The sequence below is a fragment of the Onychostoma macrolepis genome, chromosome 12 (genome assembly GCF_012432095.1).
Source record: "Onychostoma macrolepis isolate SWU-2019 chromosome 12, ASM1243209v1, whole genome shotgun sequence".
Lineage (NCBI taxonomy): Eukaryota > Metazoa > Chordata > Actinopteri > Cypriniformes > Cyprinidae > Onychostoma > Onychostoma macrolepis.
Window position 1 is genome coordinate 2,981,779 of NC_081166.1, and position 26,081 is coordinate 3,007,859.

General features: G+C 38.4%; 1 protein-coding gene across 1 annotated transcript; it reads left to right on the forward strand.

Moving 5' to 3' along the window:
- Positions 1-225: 225 nt before the first annotated feature.
- LOC131551503 (NADPH:adrenodoxin oxidoreductase, mitochondrial-like) lies at positions 226-23,883 on the forward strand. Its single transcript, XM_058794506.1, has 6 exons — positions 226-240; positions 334-454; positions 950-1,041; positions 2,976-3,071; positions 6,560-6,673; positions 23,636-23,883. Exons 1-6 carry the CDS (start codon positions 226-228, stop codon positions 23,681-23,683), a joined length of 486 nt encoding a protein of 161 aa, XP_058650489.1. The 3' UTR covers positions 23,684-23,883.
- Positions 23,884-26,081: the final 2,198 nt, after the last annotated feature.

Consider the following 26,081-nt stretch of genomic DNA (forward strand, 5'->3'; position numbering starts at 1 on the left):
AGATAAACCTTTTTTTGTGGCATGAGGTTCTGGTTTTAATGGACTGCAGCTTCCTGCCAGAGAGTGACTCAAAAAGTTGTCCAGGGTGAGAGGGGGTCAGTCACAATCTTAACTGGCCGCTTCAGGGTCCTGGAAATGTACAGGCTGCATCCAATGACCTTCTCAGCAGAGCGGATGACACATTGCAGTCTGCCTTTGTCCTTGGCAGTGGCAGCAGCGTAACAGATGGTGATGGAGGAGGTTAGTATGGACTCCAAAGTTCACCAACATTGCTTTTGGTAGGTTCTTAAGCAGCCTCAGAAAGTACACTATCTGCTGTGCTTTTTCAATCAGAGAGTTGAACTCCCACTTCAGGTCCTGGGTGATGATGGTTCCAAGGATGCAGAAGGAGCACAAACTGCACAGTACAGCAGGCTTGGAGAGCGTGCTGTATGCAGGAATCAGATGTACCATGGTTAGAATGACCCAGTGAAGCTCGAGGGACAGCATGATAAGCACCGCTTGCGGTTTATTTGTGAGGTTTTTCATATGCAAATTTATATCTCTTGATTCTGACTTTCTTTTCTCATTGCAATTGCGAGTTGTAAAGTCAGATTCAGAGGAAAAATATTTTCTTTCAATTGAGTTTATATTTCACAATTCTGAGGGGAAAAAAAATCAGAATCAAGAGATATAAATTCACAATTCCACGAAACAAGTCCGAATTGTGAGATAAAAATTTGCAATTGTGAGAAAACGTCAGAATAGACAGACAGACAGATGTTATATGGTGTTTCTGGTAGGTTGCATAATTAGACAGACGTACAGAACAAACATCCTGTCTTCGTCTCATACAAATCAAGCTCACAGTGTGTTGAAAGTACTGTGTGTGTGGTTTAAAGCGATTGCTCAATCAGTCTCTGTTGTATAATGTCAATAAAAACATGTTGCGTCTCTGTCATGTTATCAGGTGTGCGTGGGTTGTCTTCCTCATCTGGTCCAAGAGTGTGTATCGTAGGCGGAGGTCCTGCAGGTTTTTACACGGCACAACAGCTCCTGAAGGTATGCACGCCAGTCCTCATTAACACGTTCTCAGGAAAGATTTAATCTAGCTTTAGCTGATTTGGTTATATTAGGTTGACAAACTTTGCTGATTGCATATTAGTTTTCCCGAGGCTTTGCATGACGGTGAGCTTGAAAGTTATTTTCTTTGAAAGCTGTCCAGGTAAATTACAGCTGCTGTCCTTGAGGTTTACTTTTACCCCACATCTACAGATTCACTTTGATTCCCACGGTACAGTCTTTAACAATGCTGCTGGTTTTGAGATAGACAGTGTTCTGGCACTTGAAGATTTTCAATCTAACACCAGTGTAAATTCCTCTTCCAGTTTGCAGTTTCACATTTGTGGTACCTGCCAAGCAGTACCTTCTTTTTTTTTTTTAATCTGACTACGCCACCCCCTGATGATAGGCAGGAGGAACCACAAATCTTTCTCTGAATACAGTGTGGCTAACTCAGTTTTTCCCCACACAGGGACGGTCAACAAGAGGCAGAGATATAAATGCATCACAAAATTTATTACACTTTAGTACACAAAAAAAATAAAAAAATAAATAAATAGTAAAAGGTTATTAAGAACGGATCTTAAAAACACTGTGATAAATGACTGGTGGAGTTTTCCTCAGTCTAGGAAGGTCGGATCAGCCAATGCAAAACCCCTGCTCAGGAGGCCCCTGGGGAGACAGAAACAGGAGACAGCAACCCCACACCAGTCAAAGCATGCAACACAGCAAGCACTACACACTTAATATCTTTAGATACCACTACAAAATTTCACACCGTGTCGTAGCTACAAGTACACACCAATACAGGGTCTCTCCCAGTGTGGTTCCCTGACGAGAAGGGGCAAAGCATCAGTGTGGATCCGGCCTTGTACAAGGATAGCCTACGCAGAGAATATAGTTAAGGAGGAGAACCACCAGCATTAATGGCCACAATTAGTCAAGAAAACAATACACAATAATACTATGAATGTGGCACATGAGTAGTAGGCCCAAGGGCAAAATCACAAATAACCAAACAAATAAACAAAACGAACAACAACAGGAAACAATAAAGAAAAAAATATTAATCACAGAAAAACAGTGGCTGGCCTGGTCCCCTTTCAATAGAAACCAAGCATGTTAGTTGCCAACCTCATTAAACAGCATAGCATAGCCAACTCAAACATAACTAGAAAATATAGGCCTACTTTTCAATATGCTCAACTGTCCCACAGCACATTGACAGCACGAAAAAAAAGGTGAATGTTCCGTTGCTACAGACAGAGAAAAGCATTAAAACATGTTCCAATGCAGGTATAAAACATCCAATGGAAAGTATACACATTGAGGCATTTACCAGTGCAGCCCAGCAGCTCGGGTCACACTGGAGGTGATCGCATAAATGTTAACCCTCCATGCAGAAGCCTGTGTCCTCCGTGAAGAGTAGACAAGCGCTTCTAGGATTACCCTAATAAAAATGAAATAAATAAGTATTAAAATGAAATGGCAGTGATTAAACATGCTCTACCATGACAAATCATACCTGCATGAAAAAGGAGCCCAACTCACACAACAGTGCCTAGCATCAACACAAAAGAGTCTGACTTGCAGCCAGCAAACACTTATCACTTCCTGATTAGTCATGTGACCTCCCAGAACATCATGTGATCCCATGTATTGGGTGAATGTGATGCAGCTGTATTGTGTGTCTGCCTGTGTAGATCCCCACACATTTTAAATGTAAAATAAATTAACAAGTATGAAAGAGGAACAACAGGTTGAATCACAAGTGCTTTGCAGAAATTGCAGGCCGTCTGAGGGTTTGAATGCTGATCTTTAGTTCTGTGTCTGTGGGATACAGACAAACTCATCATTTTCAATGTTTAGTAGCATTTTTACACAAATCACCCATTGTTTGTTTTAGATTGTTCATTTCATTGTATCCCGTTCAGGCTCGGCAGGACGCAGCCGTAGACATTTACGAGCGGCTGCCGGTGCCGTTTGGACTGGTGCGGTTTGGAGTCGCACCTGATCATCCTGAGGTCAAGGTCAGGCCTTCGTTTAGTCACTATGAAATAAAAATTAACCCTATTTACTTAGTTTTACATCAGTACAAGCCTCTCTTATATTTTATGTCTGTCATGCGGAGACCACTTTATTAATCAAATCCCCAAAACTCAAGTCATGGTCTGTTATTAATTGGTTTTAGAAATATCAACACTATAGAACAATAAAATAAAGTAACAGAGAATATAAAAGGATAAATATACCTTAAATAAAGAATAAAACCCCAAAATGTATGCATGCATGCATATGTCAGAAAATTGGTATATTAATAAAAAATAAATCGTGAACATTGTTGGGGATAATCAGTTTACTTTTTTTCCAAGTTACTAGTAAAGTGTCACAATATTTTTTTTAATTTACAAGAATTAAAGGCCAGATGAGAAAAAGTAAAGTTTTTTTTAGGGAGTAACGCAATATTGTAATGTAATGTATTGTATCGTATCAGATTGTAATAGTAATGCAATATAGTAATTACTTTAAGAGTAACAATCCCCAACACTGATCGTGAATAGTGTTAAGCCACTTTGAATCAGATTCCTACAAAAATATTTTCCAAATATTAAATATTGACTTCCATAGTAGGAACAAACTTTCCAGTGTCGAACAACAGGTTTTAATTTTAACAAACAGAAGATCAACATTTCCTCACAAGAGCTAGTTAAAGTTCAGTTTACAGGAAAATATGTATGCATTTTAGGACATTTGTGAACAAAAAGTGTAATACTGTTGTTATTTTATTGCACTTCTTATTTGGTCACTGAATTTCCTGAAGACTGTGGATTCTTTCATGATCCTTCTTTGTCTTGTGATTTGTGCTCATGAGAAAATTATGGGATGTTAGAGATTTAAACCTCAAAAGCCAAAACTGAACTGCTAAATTGATTTATTTCTGCTTCTTTGAACGAGCACTGTCATAAAAATGTTGTCATATATTAAAACAGTGTTTTACTAAAAATGCACATGGTTTAATATGTTACATTTATTACTATATATTGTTATTTGCTGCATGTAATTTTCAAACACTGTTTCATGATGACTCAAGCTGATTTGATGTTATAATACCTTCTTTTCACCCTTACATGTGTATATAGTATATTCACTCATTAAGGCGAGACACTGTTGGCAAAAACACAGTTTTTTTCATGCACCTGAAAGAAAACATCCAAAAGACATTAAGTGTTTCTTTTATAGCACTTTATCTATTTGTGTCAATAGATTTCAATTACAATACATATTTTTAAAGGCAGTTTTCTCAAAATGAGTTTTTTTCTCCATTTTTGAGCCATAATCAATGTAATTTTGCAATTATCAATGTAATCAATCAGCTGGGTAAGTAAGGTGATAACTATTAGTTATTTAAAAAAAAAAAAAAAAAAAAAAAATTCCATTACCAGAAATGATAACATGCACTCATTTCCTCTGTTTCTATTTTTCCTATACATGAATCACTTGTAAATATGTGCTAGTAAAATAATGTTGTTGTTTTTTTTTTTTCTCATTTTGCCATTAATTGTAATAATCCAGTGAGATTTTTGTTTGACTACAGCCAGTGCTCATCACAGAGATCTGATCTGATCATCATCAGTCTGTCTGGAGTGACATGAAGAAACAGAACAAACTGAGACAGACTAAATCCAGAAGAAATGTGGCAACGTCTCCAAGACGCTTCAAGAAACCTACCTGTAAAGCTCCCTGAGAAACTGCGCAAGTGCACCGAGGGCAAAAGCTGCTTTGAACGGAAAGGATAATCACACCAAATGTTGATTTAATTTAGTTAATAGAAAATCTATTCATGACATTATTTTTGACAGCATCCTCATTTTACAGCATTTTACACAAGTGCCTAAAACTTTTAGCAGTACTGTAGCTTTGCAGGTAGGTCTCTTGAAGCATCTTGGAGACGTTGCCACAGTTCTTCTGAATTGAGTCTGTCTCAGTTTGTTCTGTTTCTTCATGTCACTCCAGACAGACTGATGATGATCAGATCAGATCTCTGTGTCAAATCTCACTGGATTATTACAATTAATGGCAAACGAATGTTTGGAAATTTTTTGGAAATTCTAATGAGCTGATTTGCTGTTCAACAAATTATTATTATTATTATTAATATTTAAAATAGTTGCATACATTTATTCAGGATTCTTTGATGAATAGAAATTAATACTTGTATTTAGCAAGGATGCTTTAAATTCGTGATGATAAAAAAGTGATTATAAGGACACATATAATGTTAGAAAAGATTTTTGTTTCAGATAAATGCTGTTCTGCTGAACTTTCAATTCATCAAAGAAAACATTCTGCTCAGCTGTTATTAGTATAAATTGATTGTTGTTTTTTGCATGACGTCAATAAAAAAAAAGAAAATTAAAATCCCAGAAGATAACAATCTTCTAAAAGCAAGATAAGTGTATGGTAAATCACTTGCATCTTCAGTGAAAACATTTCTTTTACTCTTATAATATTTCTGAGAAAAAATTAAAAAAAATGCGACTGAAGATGATGTTTTGTTTTTTGTTTTTGTCAGAGGTGGCATTTATACTAATACTTACTTTTATCTACTTAGCAGTTGCTTTAACCAAAGTTGAGGTTGCATTCAAAGTTTACATTTGATCAGTTTATGCACCCAACGTAAACATAATCTGATAGTGATGCTCACATGATGACCCACATGGTTTGATGCACATCTTGCTGCTACAGCAGTTAAAAGTAAACTGAAAGAGTTTACTGACCATGAACATACGTCAACTGATGTGAAAGTGTATATTACATTATTTCTTTGAATTATTTCACACAAAAATCAAATTCATGATAATTTAATCATGCTCATGTTACTCCGAACTCATATGACTTTCCTACTTCAATAGAACACAAAAGAAGAACAATCTAAGAGCTATTTTTGCATATTAATAAAAGTATACTGTATATACATCCCATTTTGGTATCTGCATCAAATTAAATTTTCAAAAGTGTTTTATTTTCTATAAATAGAAAGCAAGAAATCATATTAAATGTAGGTAAAGTGTGTACGTTAATGTTTCAAATAACTTATATGAAAATAAAATTGTCAAAATATGGGTGAAATCAAATTAAATCAACATACCGTACTTATTCTGATCTGTACTTATTAAAATATATAAAAGAGCAAGAGATTATACTACATTTTTATTATTTTAAATGTTTAAAACGTCTTTCTAACAATGAGTAAAACCTAGTTATTTGAAGAATTTAAAATGACAATGAATTAGTTTTTTAGGGGTTGCACTGTGATCCTTAAATAGAATATTTTAACGTCAACTAATGAGTCTGGTTCTTTACATGCCTGACAAGAGGTTTTGGTATAAAAACAATTATTACACTGAACCACGTTTTAGTGGGTGTCTTCTCTAAATCATTGCATGCCATATTTAATTTAATGTTGGACCATGACTGTACCTGTAATCATCTTTCTCTGCACCATCTGTATTTCCAGAGTTACGGAGCAGAAGGAAATCGGTCAATGGGAATTCCAGGTGAAGATGTACCTGGTGTTTTCTCAGCTAAAGACTTTGTTGGATGGTACAAAGGACTGCCCAGTAATAAGGAGGTGCCATTTCACTTGCATTAATGAAACTTGAATATCTTGGTCTTTAGTGGATGTGGATGGCTCGCTTTGCTAAAACACTCTGCATTGCTAGTGAATCTGCATGGCAAAAATAATTGTTGTATCAAACGTTAGTAGTCTGAATCGAATGTGATGGAGAAAGACTAGGATGTAAGGTGCGTTTGTTTCTTCATCAGATTTGAAGAAATGTAGCATTGCATCACTTGCTCACCAATGGATCCTCTGCTGCGTGTTTGTAAGAAACAAATCTACCAAGATGTTTTTAAATTCAAACAATCGCTTCTGGCCAAAATACATAAGTCCATAATCCATAATAATGCTTCCTACATTATTGGACTGTTTTGGCTTGTAAACAGTGTTGATCTGTGCAGATTTCTCTCCTGATTCAAACAAGAGGACCTGGAGGAAGCAATATTATGGATAGAGGAGCCATATTTTAGCAGGAAGTAATGGTTTGAATTTCAAAACCTGTTATTGATAGATTTGCAGCTTTTCACTTCACAAGATGTTAACTGATGGACTGGAGTGGTGTGGATTATTGTGATGTTTTTATTAGCTGTTTGGACTCTCATTCTGATGGCACCCATTCAATGCTACATTTCTCTAAATCAGTTCCCATGAAGAAACAAACTCATCTACATTCTGGATGGCCTGAGGGTCAGGACAATTTCCTGCAAGTTTTCGCTTTTGGGTAAACTATTTCTTGCACATGAGCTGATAACATCAGTTAAGTTTCTGTAATGATTCAGGAAAGTGCTTTTTTCCTCAATCAACCACCCTATTTCTATAGTACAGCGGTTTTCAAAGTGTGGGGCCACAGCATGTCAGGGGAGGCGTGGGGAAAAATTATAATAAATAAAAAATATAATTATTTAGTTTAATTATTATATGTATTTTTTATTATATTTAAATGTTTTTATTTTAAACGATACTAAAAATAATAAGTCAAAAATATGAGAAACATTTTTCACCCAGAAGGCCATAGCTGTGAATTCGCTGCTGTTTTGCAAGCCCGCCAATATAAGTATATGCCTATTAATGCAATGGAGCGGTTTCTGAGACCACCCGATTCAAAGCCTTCAACTTCAGGGCTTAAATCCAAAAGACGACGATATGATGATCAGTATTTAAGTTTAGGATTTACGTGGACAGGACCAGCTGATGAACCACGACCTTTATGTGTGGTCTGTCAAGATATTTTGGCTAATGACAGCATGAGACCCGCAAAACTTCGGCGACACCTTGAAACCAAGCATGTTGAGGTAGCAGGAAAACCTCCAGAATTTTTCCAGAGAAAACTTCAAAGCTTTCAAGGTCAGAAAAAAATTGTGCAAGATTTTGTCAAATTAAATGGAAAGGCCACTGAAGCTTCATATCGCGTTGCATTGCGTATTGCCAAGGCAGGAAAAGCACATACCACTGGAGAGACGTTAATTCTCCCGTCAGCAAAAGACCTGTGTTCAGTGATGCTAGGAGAGGCAGCGGCTTCTAAGATCGATTCTGTTCCACTCTCTGACAACACAATAAGTCGGCGCATCTCAGATGTGGCACAGGATGTGAAGGAGCAAGTGTTAGACAGCGTCAGACACAGCCCATTTTTTGCACTTCAGATCGACGAATCCACCGATGTGGCCAGCTGCGCTCAGCTGTTAACATATGTGCGGTACGTGAAAAACATGGACATTCAAGAAGAGTTTCTATTTAGTAGTCCTTTGCCCACCCACACAACAGGTGAACACATTTTCAACAAATTGAACGAATTTGTGAGAAAGAACGATATAGACTGGGAACGCTGCTGTGGCATATGCAGTGATGGGGCAAAATCAATGACGGGCCGCCACAGTGGTCTCATATCGAGGGTTAAAGAGGTAGCTCCAAGAGCCGTGTGGACCCACTGCACACTCCATAGACAAGCCTTAGCTGCCAAGAAGATGCCAAATGATCTTGAAGTGTCCTCGGCAAGCTGTGAAAATTATCAACCTGATAAAAGCACGACCTCTAAATGCTCGACTTTTCCATATTTTATGCGATGAATTGGGAGCGCATTACAAACAGCTGCTTCTGCACACCGAAGTCCGCTGGCTGTCTCGGGGCAGAGTTCTATCACAACTTTTTGATTTGCGTGAGGAAGTACTACTTTTTCTGTCAAATGTTCAGTCCCCACTGGCACAGCACATGAGTGATTCGAGCTGGATCGCAAAGTTGGCTTATTTGTCGGACATATTCGAATGCCTCAACACGCTTAATACATCATTGCAGGGCAGAGACAGCAATGTGTTTTCGGCATTTGAGCAAGTGTCCTCGTTCCGGAGAAAGCTGGATCTATGGGCCACTCATGTGGAGAAAGGATGCCTGGACATGTTTCCTACGCTGGCTGACTTCATGCAAGAGGCAGGGCCGACAGTGGTTCCTATTCAGCCTTCGGTCGCTGAACACCTAAGGGGTCTGTGTCAGCAATTCACACACTATTTTTCCAACGAGACAATCCAGGATGAGTGGATTCGCAATCCATTCAAGTTCAAGCCAGCAGAAAGTGACGCACTGTGTATGCAAGACGAAGAGGCTTTGATTGATCTGACTAGTAATCATGAACTGGAGCAAATGATTACACACACTTCCATTGGACATTTCTGGCTCTCTGTTCAAAATGAATTTCCTGAACTCACAGAAAGAGCACTGAGGAAACTTTTACCGTTCGTTTCAACGTATTTGTGCGAATCAGGATTTTCTGCTATGACATTCATCAAGAACAAATATCGTTCACGTCTTCAAGTGGAGGATGACCTTCGTCTGTTTCTGACATCACTACAACCACGAATTAGTCTTCTCTGCACAGCGAGGAAACAAATGCATACCGCTCACTAAGGTAGGGATATAATTATGTAAGCATATTAATCAATAGTAGATATATTTAAATTTTGGCGTTGTTTAAATTTTTCCCCACTCTCTGTTACAGATCATCTGACTGTTTTGACTGGGATGGACAGTTCTTACAATTTTAAATAGCCAAAAAAAAATAAAAAATAAAAATCAGTTCTTTTCATATGAACCATCATTGTTTTTGTTTCATTATTCTTAGTTTTAAAAACGTTATATGTTATTACTCTGAAAATAACTGCACTTTTCATGTTGACACAAATAATGATAAAAGTGAGTAAACAGTCTGACATTGTTCTGTGTGTTTATCTTTGTGTGCGTGCATGTGTGTGCGTGCATGTGTGTGCGTTGGGGGGGGGGGGGGGCATCGGGTAAGTTGTGTCAAAAGGGAGGCCCACTGTCTTAGACTTTGAAAACCCCTGCTATAGTAGATGGCAATATTTGGAGTGGATCAAAAAAGTTCAAAGTTGTCCTAACACAAGCGTTGGAAACTCAGAAGTGAAAAATTTAAAAAGTTGAATGGATGGGAAAGATAGTAGCCTAATGTTTTTCTAGGCATGCCACTCTTATTTTTAAAAGTATTGATTATAACAAGGTTCATAAATGTTTTCGTGATCAGCATAACCTATTTGAAGGAATCCGGATTGAACTCACTCGTTAAGACAGTGACTTGGCGCCACCTAGTGTCTGTTTTAGTTTCATACGTATAATTTAATTGATTGACATGTTGACATATTTCTGCCTTCAAAATTTAAAACATTAATTTCATAACATTGTATGCATTTGTCGGCTAATGATGTCTCTGATGGCTTTTGTTGTCACTGATTGGATTTTTACTGGTAACAGCCCTTTATTATTATAACTGAATGTATCGATTGGAATTAAGAATGTGGCGTTCTATATTCATGATGCATACATTTAATATGTGTTTTTTTTTTTTTTTTTGGTTTGTTTTTAATGCCCCTGGACATCAGTTTACGGGTTTGTTTCTGATGCTATCAATGTTTTTGGCTACATAAAAAAAAAATGCAGTCAGCCCAAAAAGCGAGAAGGGTCTGGCTGCAGACTTGCACTTGCACTCTTAGTACTTGCACTCTCAGCACTTGCACTCTCAGACACCTGCGCTTCCGCTAGTGACGTCACTTGCAGTTTTTTATTTTAATTTTGCATTTTATTCTATTTATTTATTTGAACTTTCCGCTACCTGCGACGTCACTTGCAATCGACACAAATTGTGCGTGTTGCCAATGGAGACAAGACACTGTGGTGGTTAAACCATTAAAACTAATTAGTACCATAATGCACAGATTCCTGCAACTCATCTGTAGGAGAAAAATACAAGACCTGCAAATCATTGGAAACAGAACAGCAGAATATGAATGCAATGCACAAAGTCTCTCGTTAAGCGTTTCCCTCCCATAGAAAACCATAAACACTTAATATGGCTAAGTGTATTAAGATGAGGTGGAATGTTAACACTGACCAGTATGAATTGAGCAAACTCCCGTGGGGAGTAGAAGAGCTTGCAGTTTATGTACTGAGTACTGAGATATTGTGCTTGAGTTAAAGTACAGATATTATATCAATTATATAACAAAACTACTCTTGTGTATACAACAAAAGTGATGGAGATCATGACTGCAGGCTAGGCTTTTAAAGGTAGATGAGTAACTACGCCTCATTGCTTTGGAAGACTTGGTATGACTTGTATGGACTACTTTTTTGCTGATATGCTATACATTTTTTGGTCATTTTAGAAACCTGAAAGTCCTTGGTCACCTGAAAAAGCAACATTCTCGAAGATCACGTGACCCTTCGACAGCGATGCACGTCTAGTCCTTCGCTCTGCTCACTTTGTCAAATATATAATCCTGTCAGTGAATTTTGAACCACTCTCTATTTAACCCATCATGGATACTTCAACAGTCAAAGGCGATCGGAAAAGAGAGATTGAGCAATCGCCAATAAAGAAAAAATTCAAAGATTCCACCATCTCCAGAGAGGATCTCGACGGTGCTATCGCTAACGGTATCAAGCTAGCACTTAAAGAGCAGCAAAGTACTTTGGATTCGGTTGTGGCCTCGACAGTAGAGGTCTGCATTCCCACGGCTCTCCCGCGGGAACCGCAGGACCCGACCGGATTTCTTGCGACGCGGGAATAAATTTCCAAATAAACCTCGGTAGCGGTCGGTAACTCCGGTATAATATGAACGGGAGCGGGCGGTCTAAAAATATCCCCTTCCCGACTCATTTCAGAACAGCATCTCTGCCTTTACTCACTGACAACTCTCAGGACTGTTATGCACACGCTGCACGCATGGACCAGCTTTCTGCATCATGCATTTTATTTGCAAGGTCTGTGCACGCAGCATTTGCATAACGGTCCTCGGAGCGGGCTGTACCGAATAAGGATGGCAGAGCAAAGTGTGGATGCGCTGTCCTTAAAGAATGTTCAACATGGACTGGAAAATGGTCAGTTTACTGTTAAGAAACCCATGTCAGGCAAGTCTGATGTATGGGAGTCTTTTTCGTGTGTCATAGACGCAGATGAAAAAAAATTACCCTTTGCGCGATGTGATAAATGCCTAAAAGTTTTACCATTCAGCAGTCACAAGACTGGAACCTCGGGTTTAAGGCGGCACTCATGCCTCATCACAAAGGGGCAAACCAAACTGACATTTACTAAGGCTAGGCCGGTGCCAGAGCAGTTTAAAAAAGAGACCACAGAAAAATGTGTTGAATTTGTTTGCCAAGACATTCGACCATATGATACTGTCTCCGGAAAAGGCTTCACACAGCTGGCCCAACATTTGGTCGACACAGCAGCAAAAATAGGAAAATTCGATGTCAGTGAGATACTACCACATCCAACAACGGTGTCAAGAAATGTTGAAATGAGGGCTCAGAGTCTGCGTAGAAATGTTGTGGATGAAATCACTGCAACAATATCGAAGTTCGGATGCGCAGTTACAGCAGACATATGGACAGAAACATATCGTACAACGTCCTTTTTGTCGGCAACCATCCATTATGTTAATGAGCAATCTGAGCTATATTCAAGAGTGCTTTTTGCTGCCCCTTTTGACCCAAATACCTCAAAGACGGGTGAAAACATTCGAAGGCACCTGCTGCAGAATCTCAGAGTGTTTGGCATTGATGCGACAGAAATGGGCAGAAAGATAGTTTTTGTCACAGATCGTGGAGCCAACATGATCAGTGCCTTACGAGGATACACGAGGCTAAACTGCACGGCGCACATACTAAACGTGACTCTGTCCAGTGCGTTTGGTCCTGCCATAATGGAAATGTCTCCAGAGATCGCTGGGCTTCTAACTGATGTTAAAAAGTTGGTCACATATTTCAAACACTCAGGACAGCAGGGCAAGCTAAAAAAGTCACTGAAACAATCCGTAGCGACACGGTGGAACTCTAACTTTGACATGCTGAATTCTGTTTTGGAACAGTACGAAGACATCGCATCTGTGCTGACTGAGAGCAATAATTATGACAAGATCGGACGCATCAGCGGCAGCACGCTTAAGTTACTAGTATCATTCCTAAAACCCTTCAAAGAGGCAACTGACGACTTGGAAACCGACAACACAGCTCCAAGTGCCTCACTGGTTCTTCCGTGGTCTGTGCGATTAATTGAGCACTGTACATCAGCCACAAAAGACCCTCTGCTCTCTGAAATCGCAACCGTCTGTGTGACACGGCTGAAAGAATTACTGTCAACAGACAGCACTTCGCCACATTCGGTTCACATGCTTTATAAAATAGCAACCTTTCTGACACCGAGTCTGCGAGGTTTGAAAATGTTGGATGAAAGAGGCGACATACAGGAGTCAAGGAGATGATCAAGATTTAAAGTTTGATACACATGCTGAGGATGTTGAGCCAACACCTGCCAAAAGGCCTACTGTTCTCCGTAAATTTTCAGATTGGGAGGATGATGTGGAATCATGTGGATCAAATTCACTAGATGTTCAGATTTAGGAGTACAGGACCATGAAACTTGAACTATCAAGTCAACAAAGCGTTTTGCAATGGTGGAATTCACATCGTTCGAGTTCCTGCACTGAGCAACCTTGCAAGATATATCCTCTGCATCCCAGCCACGAGTGCACCTTCCGAGAGAGCATTCAGCCTTTGTGGTCGGATTCTGGAGGAGAGACGTTCGGTACTGAAACCGTCGTCAGTCAGTGACATTCTTTTCCTGCATGGGTATTTAAAATAATTTGGAAAAGGGTGATTTTGCAAGTAAGTAAACGGTTTTCGTTAATTTCATTAATGTCATTCAATTTATTATTAGATATTATTGATGTATTTATAGGCCTATATTTTCTTTTGTAGGAGAGACGTTGAAATCGAAGTCGGGACATTTTTTGTTTAATTGTTAGATAAAAAAGTTATTTAATTTCGCAATGGCTACAAGCCAACATTTTTGTTCTTTTGCTTATAATTTTAAATAAATGTCTTTTTTTTCTCTATCTCTCTCAGCAACACTTTTCCTACTGTGTTTACAGAAAAATGTTACATTTGTATTTTGAATAAAACTGTGTTTACAGAAAAATGTTACATTTGTATTTTGAATAAAACTGTGTTTACAGAAATGTGTTACATTTGTATTTTGAATAAAAATAACAAATAGACTACAATTTTTGTACCTACATTTTTTTTCCTGCAACATATTTTCCTATTGTGTTGACAGCTAAATGTTAAAAGCATCTTGACAATACGAATAATACAAATAAATACAAATTTTGTAAAAACCTACAATTTTATTTGTTATCTCTCTCTCTCTTTCAGTAGTGGGCAATTAAATGTGAGATTCTAGAAACGAGATTTAAATTTAGCGGGAACGGTCGGGTCGGGAAGAAAATTATTCTAAGCGGACAGCGGGTGAACAAAGAGTGAAAATATAGCGGGATCGGGTGGATGCGGAATAAAACCTGGCGGGAGCGGGCGGGAGCGGGACTGAAAAAACAGTCCCGCGCAGACCTCTACTCGACAGTAAGAGATGCGGTAGACTCTGTACTGACCCCAGCGTTGCGTGACTTGCATGCGGACATACAAGCAACCAACAATTCTGTTAAAGAGTTAAGTGCGGAGCTCGAGGGATTAGCTAGCGCGGCAAAGCAAACACGTGACCGGGTCGATTCCGTTCAAGCAGCTGCACGTGAGGATAGGAGGACAGTCACGGACTTAAGAAATCAGCTGGAGCAACTCACTGAGAAGATAACGGACATTGAGGATAGGAGCAGGAGAAATAACGTGTGACTGGTGGGGTTGCCGGAGGGACGGAGGGCTCCAATGCAGCTGGCTTCCTCAGAGCTAATCTTTCCAAGTGGATCCCTTCACTGAAAGGCCGTGACATAGAGATTGACTGGGCCCATCGTGTGTATGACGGAAAGGAAAAACTCTGATCGGCCGCACACTCTCATCTTCCGAGTACTAAGATGGCAAGACAGATCGGCGATCCTGAGGGGTGCTTGGCAGGCATATCCAAATGTACGCAGGACAATGTCACGCTACTATTTTTTCACGACTTTAGTCCAGCCACAACTACCAAGAGAAAGAGCTTTAATCCAGTCTTGAAGATAGCACTTGGTCTCCAGCCCTTCCTCACCTATCCGACGGTAATTAAACTACGGCACAAGGGCGAGCAGATGATGTTCGACTTTCCTCAGAAAGCAGAGGATTTTATCAGCTCACTGTCACAGAAGAAGACTTATTAAGACTTACTCTACAAGGCAATGGGAAAACAGCGGCCACTATCTCCATCTCTTCGGCCCAGCGAGAAGAACTTAAAGGGATAGTACACTCAAAAATGAAAATTTGATGTTTATCTGCTTACCCCCAGGGCATCCCAGATGTAGGTGACTTTGTTCCTTCAGTAGAACACAAACAAAGATTGTTCAAGGGATAGTTCACCCATTTTTGGGTGAACTATCCCTTTAAAGACCGGGATGGAGGCGATTCCAGCTGCCCAGGAGAGGATAATAACAAAGTGGACACTTGTTAAATCTCCTTTTCTTTTTTTTTCTTTTTTTTTCCCCTCTCTCTCTCTCCTCCTGAGATATTGTTCCTATTTATCCAGCACAACTGTCTCTCTACTGGTAAGACTAACAACCTTTTTTTTTTTGGAGGGGTCTAATGGAGAGTAGGTTTAATTGCAATAGTTTTTGACTATGTGGGCCTTTTGGGGACATGTCTTGCGTTGAAGTGGACCGGTCAGGTATCATCACCATTTTTAGTTGCTCAGACCTACGTTCTCAGGTAATGTGCGGTCTGAGTTGTTTCTTGTTTATAGTTGTTTGTTGTTCCTGTTTCTGTGTTGCTTTTATTTTTCACAACAGACATTCATACTTTTATTTACTTTACATTATTTCTAAAAGGATTTTTCATCTAGGTGGTTTGGTATCTAGAATGCACACCAGTGTTTACATTTTACTTACAGAATGGGAGTGCATTTGCTTTTCTTCATTTACTGAATACAGTTTTGGGATTATGAATATTCAATATATATTATTTTATCATTGAATGTGAATGGCTTAAATTCTGCTGTTAAACGAACCCGTGTATTAGAATATTTGCACCGTCAATCGATTTCCTGTGCACTGATACAAGAGACACATTTAAAGCAATCTGACGTGGCACGTTTCCAGAATAAGTATTATAAATTGGCAGCCTTCTCCTGCGCTCTTAATAAAACAAAGGGGGTGCTGAAGGGGGTGCGGAAGTGATGAAGGGGGTAGATTTGTTTTTATCCGTTGCAAAATACATAATAATAGGTTAGCATTGGTCTCTATTTACGGTCCGAATGAGACAGACAGTGCATTCTTTACAAATATTTCCAAACCTCTACTTCAGCAGACTGATTGCCCTCATCCCCTAGATGGCACTTTAACATGTCATTATTAAGTAATCAGAATTTCATTACTTCTCTAAAAGAATATATTAAGGAATTTCTTGAAATTCTCTGATGTGGATCCTCAAATACTGTGGGAAAAGTGTACTATACGAGGATTCTGTATATCTTTCTTTTCTACTCTTGCCAAAGTGAAAATTCACCTTTAGAGAATAAAATCCCAATCATTACAAAACCTACAAAAACAACATTTTACTGAGCAACAGGCTACACAGCTGTCCTCTTTAAAAGAAGAATATGATTTACTTTCACACTCAAAGGCAGAATTTTTCTTACATAGGACTAGGCAAAAATATTATTTCGAATCAGAGAGACCTAGTCACCTATTGGCCCTTAGGCTGAAAGAATGTGAGTCTAAGGCATATATTAGCATAATAAAATCATCGGATGGTCAGGTCACCACGAACCCCGCAGCAATTAACAACATATTTAAAGGTTTTTACACAAATCTGTATAAAGCCGAAACAGATTTTGATGAACCAATTTGGAAGCAGTATTTCGATAAACTGGAATTGCCTCGGATCTCACAGGTGGATAAAGAATCTTTGAAGGCCCCATTAAGTTTGGAGGAGCTCCACGTCTCTCTAAAAAGCCTTCAAAAGGGCAAATCGCCGGGGCTGGATGGTCTCCCCCCCTGAATAATATTTGGAAATTTGGGATTTGGTAGGGACACTTATGCTTAGCTACAGACCGATATCACTTATCCCATGTGATCGAAAAATCTATGCTAAAGTTTTTGCTTCTCGTATGAAGAAGGTAATTCATAGTTTGATCAAGGAGGACCAAACCGGTTTTATCAATGCATCTGACAATATGCGTCAACTCCTTCATCCGAGCCCTTGTGCGTTTTTTTCACTTGATGCAGAAAAAGCCTTTGACAGAGTGGAATTAAATGTGGGCAGTTCTGCAATGTTTCGGCTTCGGTGAACATTTCATTTCTATGATTAAGACATTATACCACTCACCTGCAGCATCAGTCTTGACTGATAATATTATTTCCCCCCCGTTCCCTTTACAGCGGGGAACGAGGCAGTTATGTCTGCTTTCCCCCTTATTGTTTTGCTTATCTCTTGAACCCTTAGCACAAGCCATCAGGAAATCTGAAGTATCGATTAAGATTCATGATCATGATCATAGTATTTCATTGTACGCTGATGATATTATTCTATATTTAGACCACTTTGATGTTTCAGTCTCTAGTATAATTAAGGAATTTGATCATTTTAGTAGCTTATCAGGATACAAAATGGAGCAAATCTGCTTTAATGCCAATTAACAATGTTAAAACTAATTCTTCTATTCCCTCATTTATCCCTATTAAGGAATCTTTCATCTATTTGGGCATTACCATATATAAAAACATCCATAAGATTGCCAGAGACAGCAACAGATTGGACAATTCCTTGACTCCCTCAATTTACCAGTTATAACAGATCAATCAAAGATCTGATCAGAACAAAATCAAATATTATCAGCTGCGATAACTGAGACAGAAGTAAATAACGCCATCTCCAAGCTCAAGACGAATAAGTCTCCCGGCCCTGACGGCTTTTCGTCAGAGTGGTATAAGACTTTTCGATCTGAATTAATACTGAGTCTTCTTCGGGCTTGCAATACATCGTTAATGGAGGCCAAAATGCCTCCATCATGGAGTGAGGCGGTGATCTCAGTTATCCCAAAAGAGGGAAAAGATAAATTAGAATGTAGTTCATACAGACCAATTTCGATCTTGAATGTTGATTACAAATTATATACTAGCATCCTTGCCAAGAGACTGGAAAAGATTCTCCCTCAACTAATACATAACGATCAGACTGGGTTTATCTCTCAAAGACAAACACATGATAATATTAAACGATCTCGACATATATTAAACCGAATTCAACAGGACAAACTTGAAGCTCTTTTAATTAGTTTAGATGCGGAAAAGGCTTTTAATTCCGTAAGTTGGCCTTTCCTATATAAAGCCCTTGTAAGATTTGGCATGTACAACATTTTTGTTAGGGGCATCCATACGCTATACAATAAACTGTCCGCCCAGATAAACATAAATGGGTACCTTTCAGATACCAATTATATTAGAACGTGGATCAAGACAAGGGTGTCCAATTTCACCACTGCTTTTTGCACTCTATATAGAACCTCTCGGACAGTGGATAAGGTAGACTGAAAACATCAAAGGCATCTCTATAAATGGAGAAGATCACAAATTGGTATTATATGCGGAATTATTAGTAATCCCACTAATACATTTTTTGAATTAATGAATCTTCTAGAAAATTTGGTAGATATGCAGGATACAAATTAAACATACAAAAAACGCAAATTTTGACTTCGACACTAACAGAGGCAAATTTTAACCCACTTTTAATAAAAATAAAGATGAACATTCTTCTATTTCAAGCACTACCGGTAGAAATTCTCCTAAAAAATTGGTCTGAATTAAATAAGATCATTTCCAGATTTATTTGGCAAAGGAAAAAACCCAGGATCAAATTCAAAACATTACAGCTCCCAATGGAGGAAGGAGGTATGGGGTTACCCAATCTTAGGGATTATATCTATGCGACTAAATCTTTAATTAACATATGTAATCCAACATACCAAGCTAGGTGGAAAGATATCGAACTCTCTATAATGAATGACCCCCCAATTCAAGCATTATTGGTACATAAGAGTTTAGGAATTTGGGTGGAAATGCCTTATCTGATTTTTTATTACACCAAAACAGAAAGCACTTGAGGGAGGGGACACCAAATGTTGGAGATAGTGTGGGTTTCAGGAAGACAATCACTGGCATATATTCTGGGAATGCCCAGTGATAAAACCCTTTTGGGAGGAGCTTCATAAAGCAGTGGAAGGCATTTTTAACACTACACTGCCTTTGCGCTTTTCCATGTTATATTTAGGAAATACGAATCTCCAGACAAGATGGCCTGAAAGATACCTATTTGTCATTCTAACAATTGCTGGTAAAAAAGCACTTACAAGGCACTGGTTGCTTCCTGAACCCCCCACAATACAAGAATGGACGGATATTGTAAATGACATTTATACTATGGAAAAGATCACTTTTTCCCTTCGTCTTCAGAAGAATGTATTCAGAAAAGTTTGAAAAAGTGGATCGAATATGTAAGGCCAGACTTTGTGGAGGTATAAAACTTAATCAGTTTTAAAAAACAGAATCAAACTTACCACATTACAACATCCTAATCGTGCAGGAGGACTGGCTGTACCAAATTTTGAATTGTATTATTGGTCGTTCCAGCTTAAGGCTCTTCATAATTGGGTTGATCCTCAATCTAAAGTTTCATGGAGAGTGATTGAAGCTGACAAGGTTAAACCAAATAGACTCCAAGATATGTTATTTACTGGCACAAGAAAAAAGGTGATAATTATAAATTTGGTCCGGTTGTGGCTAATTCCATTAAAATCTGGAAAACAGTTGAGCGTCTAATAGGAGGACGTGCGGTGACCATGGACCACAAAACCAGTCTTAAAGGAACACTCCACTTTTTTTGGAAATAGGCTCATTCACCAACTCCCCCAGAGTTAATAAGTTGAGTTTTACCGTTTTTTAATCCATTCAGCTGATATCTGGATCTGACGATAGCACTTTTAGCTATATAGCTGGGGACTACTTTCAGGCGCTACGTAATATCACTGCGCCATGGTACGGCAGCAAAGTTCCTTGATTATTACGCCGGAATGAGAGTATAGTTCCTAGCCAAATCAGCCTAGAAAATCGCAACTTTTCATTTTCTGCTGGTCTTAGTACACGATATAACTACAGAAGAGTCAAGTTTTAAATAGGACAAATATCAAACTCTTTGGTCATTTTTGAACGCGATGCTACTGGTCTAATCGGATTCAATGATCTATGCTAAGCTATGCTAAAAGTGCTATTGCCAGACCCGGAGATCGGCTGAATAGATTCCAAAAAGGTAAAACTCAACTTATTAACTCTGGGGGAGTTGCAGAATGAGCCTATTTCCAAAAAAAGTGGAGTGTTCCTTTAAGTGTCAATTTTTCGAAATTGAGATTTGTGCATCATATGAAAGCTGAATAAATAAGCTTTCCATTGATGTATGGTTGGTTATGATAGGACGATATTTGGCTGAGATACAACTATTTGAAAATCTGGAATCTGAGGGTGCAAAAAAAATCAAAATATTGAGAAAATCACCTTTAAAGTTGTCCAAATGAAGTTCTTAGCAATGCATATTACTAATCAAAAAGGAAGTTGAGATATATTTACGGTAAGAAATTTACTAAATATCTTCATGAAACATGATCTTTCCTTAATATCCTAATGATTTTTGGCATAAAAGAAAAATCGATAATTTTGACCCATTCAATGTACTGTTGGCTATTGCTACAAATATACCCCAGCGACTTAAGACTGGTTTTGTGGTCCAGGGTCACAGTGTCCTATCGTCATTAATATATGGACGCATGAAAACTGGTTTTATCCTCCTTACTACAAATTGATTGCTTTGCTAACCCAAGTTTGTGTCTTCTTAATGATGATTCTGGTCTCTGTATACGCTTAATACAAAAGAGAATGTTGTTTTCTGGTTTATGGCTGCGAGGAAGACAATAATACAGAACTGGTTTACACCACACATGTGTGGATAAACATATTGGATCCATAGCCTCCTGAAAATAGTGACTTGTGAATGTACAACAGCGCAAATTAATGGGGCCAAGCCTTCTGCTATTGATGCTTGGCAGGGTTTTTCCTTTAACATACTTGATTATATAAAGGAATGACTTGTTTTGTTTTTTCTTTTTCCCCTCCCTCTCTCTCTCCCTTTTGACTGGATTCTTTAAAGCATAGATTATATATCTGTTGTTTTGTTTTTGTTTTGTTTTGAATGGATGTTATGATGTTGTGTGTAAAAAAAACAATAAAAAGTTGGTCCACTGTGAAGAATGTCATGCAGGTCTGGAATGAGAAAGATTGGGGGGGAATTCTGACATTTATAAAATTAATTCCATTGGCTAATAAAAGGAAGGTTAAACAGGGGTGAGCATAATTGACCTATCGGTAAGCCCCACCTCCCTTAGTTACTGTCGCTCAGTTGGACAAACAAGCAGAGTTGCTAACTGTCTTACAATGACAGCTGTCAGTGTGAAAACCTTGTCCCAAGATGTTTTGATAGATCTTGGACACAGAAGGACCATAATTCAGGTGGGACTTAAATATGCCATAAAGGGATAGATAAAGGATACTAAAATAGATACAGTGGGTATGGAAAGTATTCAGACCCCCTTAAATGTTTCACTCTTTGTTATATTGCAGCCATTTGCTAAAATCAAGTTCATTTATTTTCCTCATTAATGTACACACAGCACCCCATATTGACAGAAAAATACAGAATTGTTGACATTTTTACAGATTTATTAAAAAAGAAAAACTGAAATATCACATGGTCCTAAGTATTCACACCCTTTGCTGTGACACTCATATATTTAACTCAGGTGCTGTCCATTTCTTCTGATCATCCTTGAGATGGTTCTACACCTTCATTTGAGTCCAGCTGTGTCTGATTATTCTGATTGGACTCGATTAGGAAAGCCACACACCTGTCTATATAAGACCTTACAGCTCACAGTGCATGTCAGAGCAAATGAGAATCATGAGGTCAAAGGAACTGCCTGAAGAGCTCAGAGACAGAATTGTGGCAAGGCACAGATCTGGCCAAGGTTACAAAAACATTTCTGCTGCACTTAAGGTTCCTAAGAGCACAGTGGCCTCCATAATCCTTAAATGGAAGACGTTTGGGACGACCAGAACCCTTCCTAGAGCTGGCCGTCCGGCCAAACTGAGCTATCGGGGGAGAAGAGCCTTGGTGAGAGAGGTAAAGAAGAACCCAAAGATCACTGTGGCTGAGCTCCAGAGATGCAGTCGGGAGATGGGAGAAAGTTGTAGAAAGTCAACCATCACTGCAGCCCTCCACCAGTCGGGGCTTTATGGCAGAGTGGCCCGACGGAAGCCATTAAGCATGGAGTTTGCTAAAAAACAACTGAAGGACTCCAAGATGGTGAGAAATAAGATTCTCTGGTCTGATGAGACCAAGATAGAACTTTTTGGCCTTAATTCTAAGCGGTATGTGTGGAAAACCAGGCACTGCTCATCACCTGTCCAATACAGTCCCAACAGTGAAGCATGGTGGTGGCAGCATCATGCTGTGGGGTGTTTTTCAGCTGCAGGGACAGGACGACTGGTTGCAATCGAGGGAAAGATGAATGCGGCCAAGTACAGGGATATCCTGGACGAAAACCTTCTCCAGAGTGCTCAGGACCTCAGACTGGGCCGAAGGTTTACCTTCCAACAAGACAATGACCCTAAGCACACAGCTAAAATAACGAAGGAGTGGCTTCACAACAACTCCGTGACTGTTCTTGAATGGCCCAGCCAGAGCCCTGACTTAAACCCAATTGAGCATCTCTGGAGAGACCTAAAAATGGCTGTCCACCAACGTTTACCATCCAACCTGACAGAACTGGAGAGGATCTGCAAGGAGGAATGGCAGAGGATCCCCGAATCCAGGTGTGAAAAACTTATTGCATCTTTCCCAAAAAGACTCATGGCTGTATTAGATCAAAAGGGTGCTTCTACTAAATACTGAGCAAAGGGTCTGAATACTTAGGACCATGTGATATTTCAGTTTTTATTTTTTAATAAATCTGCAAAAATGTCAACAATTCTGTGTTTTTCTGTCAATATGAGGTGCTGTATGTACATTAATGAGGAGAAAAAAAGAACTTAAATTATTTTAGCAAATGGCTGCAATATAACAAAGAGTGAAAAATTTAAGGGGGTCTGAATACTTTCCGTACCCACTGTATGTAAAAATACAGATCATGATGAAAATATATATTTTTTTCTCCAATGCATGTTGGCCAAAATTATTGGCACCCCTAGAAATTCTTATGAGTAAAATATCTCTGAAGTATAATCCCATTCATATTTACATTTTTTTTTAGCACACCAGGGTGACTATGAGCATGAAATTGTCCAGCCATGACTTCCTGTTCCACATGATTATAAATGCCAACTGATACAATTTTTAAACCTAACTGCCTCTGTTAGAAATCTTATAATGAGCTGTGGTTGGATCTTCCATCAGGACAATAATCAAAATCAACACAAAAATGTGTCACTGAGCACAAAATGAAGCTTCTGCCATGGCTGTCTCAGTTCCCTGACCTGAACCCTATAGAAAATGAGTGGGGTGAACTGAAGAGAAGCACCACCAACATGGAGCTGTGAATCTGAAGGATCTGGAGAGTTTCTGTATGATTGAATGGTCTCTGATCTCTTATCAGGTGTTCTCCAAACTCTTCAGGCATTATAGGAGAAAACCCAGAGCTGCTATCTTAGTAAAAGGACATTGCAATAATTGGGTGCCAATAATTGTGGCCAACATGAACTAGAGAAAGCATTTATCTCACAATGAGATCTCTCCCCCCTCCCCAAACTTAATGGCTGCACTTTGTTCTGCACTATGTGCCACCACTTTAAGACACATGGATTTGTTGTTTGTTGTATATTCATATTCAACAGATTATAAGCTAGACGCAGCTTTTTTGGGTTCACATCGAATGTTCTTCGACTTTTATACATAATAAATTTGTTCATGAATAAAAATTGATCTGTTGAAAGCAGTTATTTTGAGTTAGATGCCAAATGTTCTCCTCCTATTCAAATGTGATATTGAAGAGGTGCATACAACATATTTGCCCACAGCAAACTATAGTTGCCGCACATTCAAATATGATTTTCAAGATAAAAAAACTAAAACCTGGGGAAAATAAATGCAGAACATGTTCACATAGGACACTATTAACACGACTATATGCATGAAACCATTCAGAAAAATTTGGGCACAAATGGGTTAATAGAATATTCATATTTTAATATTAACATGGCAGTAAATTGCTGATAGAAGTCATGTTTATGTTAATAAATACAATTAATAAAAAATATAAGTATTAATAATTATTAATTAATAAAAAAATAAATACATTATTGCATTAATACAAATTGTAGATTTTTTATATTATTTTAATTTTTTATTATTTTGATATGGCACTAAAATTAATTCATAAAAAATTTATATTGTAGTTTTTTTCATATAATTTTACTTTTAATGTTTGATTATTTTAGAATGGCACTTAATGTCAAGTGAGGGCATTTTTACATTAATTTTAAATCAAATTAACATGGCTATTCAGCTGTAGATATGAATTATAATTAAGTTTTATAATTAATAATTTAATTTATAATTCAATTTATAATTAAAATAAGTTTTGCAAAGAGTTCAAGAGTTCATCCAAAATAACTGTGTGCTGTCCAAACAGGAAATGTGTTGATTTGATAAAAAAATGCCCATCCTATGGAGTCAATTTAATGCCGCATATATATGCAAAAGAAAATAAAGTTTTGCAAAAGAAAATAAGTTTTGCAAATAAAAATAAAGAATTGCAAAATAGATAAATAAAACAGAGCAAAAGCAATGATTTTGCAATACATATTTTCCATGGCCATATCTACTGATTTATTTGCAATGCAGCTTTTATTTTGCGTTTCAGTCAAGTTTGAGTTTGCGATACCGTTTTCTGCGCGTCTCACTTTGTGGCGCTGTTTTGACATGGGGTGGAGTCAGGGACGGGGCGTGTCCAACAGGCCTGGGCATGCCTCCTGGAAGTGACGCCATCGGCCCGAGACGCAGATCACAGCTGATCCAGGCACCGTCATTGAGCAGAGGCATGCGGGCGGATCGTTTCCTTTTATTCACTAGCTTTAAAACATGCATGTTTTCATTTTATTAACAAATCTATATGTGTATTAGACAGCGTTTGCTCAAGTTAAAGAAGTTGTTAATATGAACATCTGCTGTTTATTTCTCTCAATGTGTGCACACTTTTATAGCATTAAAATGGGATTGTTTTTTATGTGAAGGATGCTTCCTTAGATTTGGATCCAAAGTAGTTCTTAGAAAGAAGCATGATTATACTAGCTATTCTACGTTTTGGAATAACTTTCACATTAAGACATGCATCTGTGATTTATTATAATGCTGCCTGCGTTGAAAGATTTGATCAAAAACATTCACTCTGCTGCTTCGGTCTTTAAACATCTGTTTTGCACATGCATGTTTATCTGCTGCTGCATCATGTTTATGGTTCGGTGGGTGATTATTGCGTAACTGAGTGAGTGAGTGAAGTGATGTGTGACCAAGTATGGTGTCCCATACTCAAAATTTGTGCTCTGCATTTAACACATCCAAGTACACACACAGAGTAGTGAACACACACCCGGAGCAGTAGGCAGCCAATGCAAAACTAAATATAATAAAGTAAATAAATACATTAGATTTTGAAGTGAAAAACTTCACTTGCAGTGAAGGTTGATGGATGAGATACTGAAGTTCACCTGGTCCTGAGATCCAACCCGATGACGCCTGCAGAACAAACAGAAGCTCTGCCAAGAGTTCATCCAAAATAACTGTGTGCTGTCCAAACAGGAAATGTGTTGATTTGATAAAAAATGCCCATCCTATGGAGTCAATT

Bases quoted from the DNA above. Each gene is read 5' to 3' on its own strand.
- LOC131551503 (XM_058794506.1), top strand. The intron at 455-949 runs GTTAGAATGACC...TCATGTTATCAG, and splicing joins CAGGAATCAGATGTACCATG to GTGTGCGTGGGTTGTCTTCC. The intron at 6,674-23,635 runs GTGCCATTTCAC...ATCTTCCATCAG, and splicing joins GACTGCCCAGTAATAAGGAG to GACAATAATCAAAATCAACA.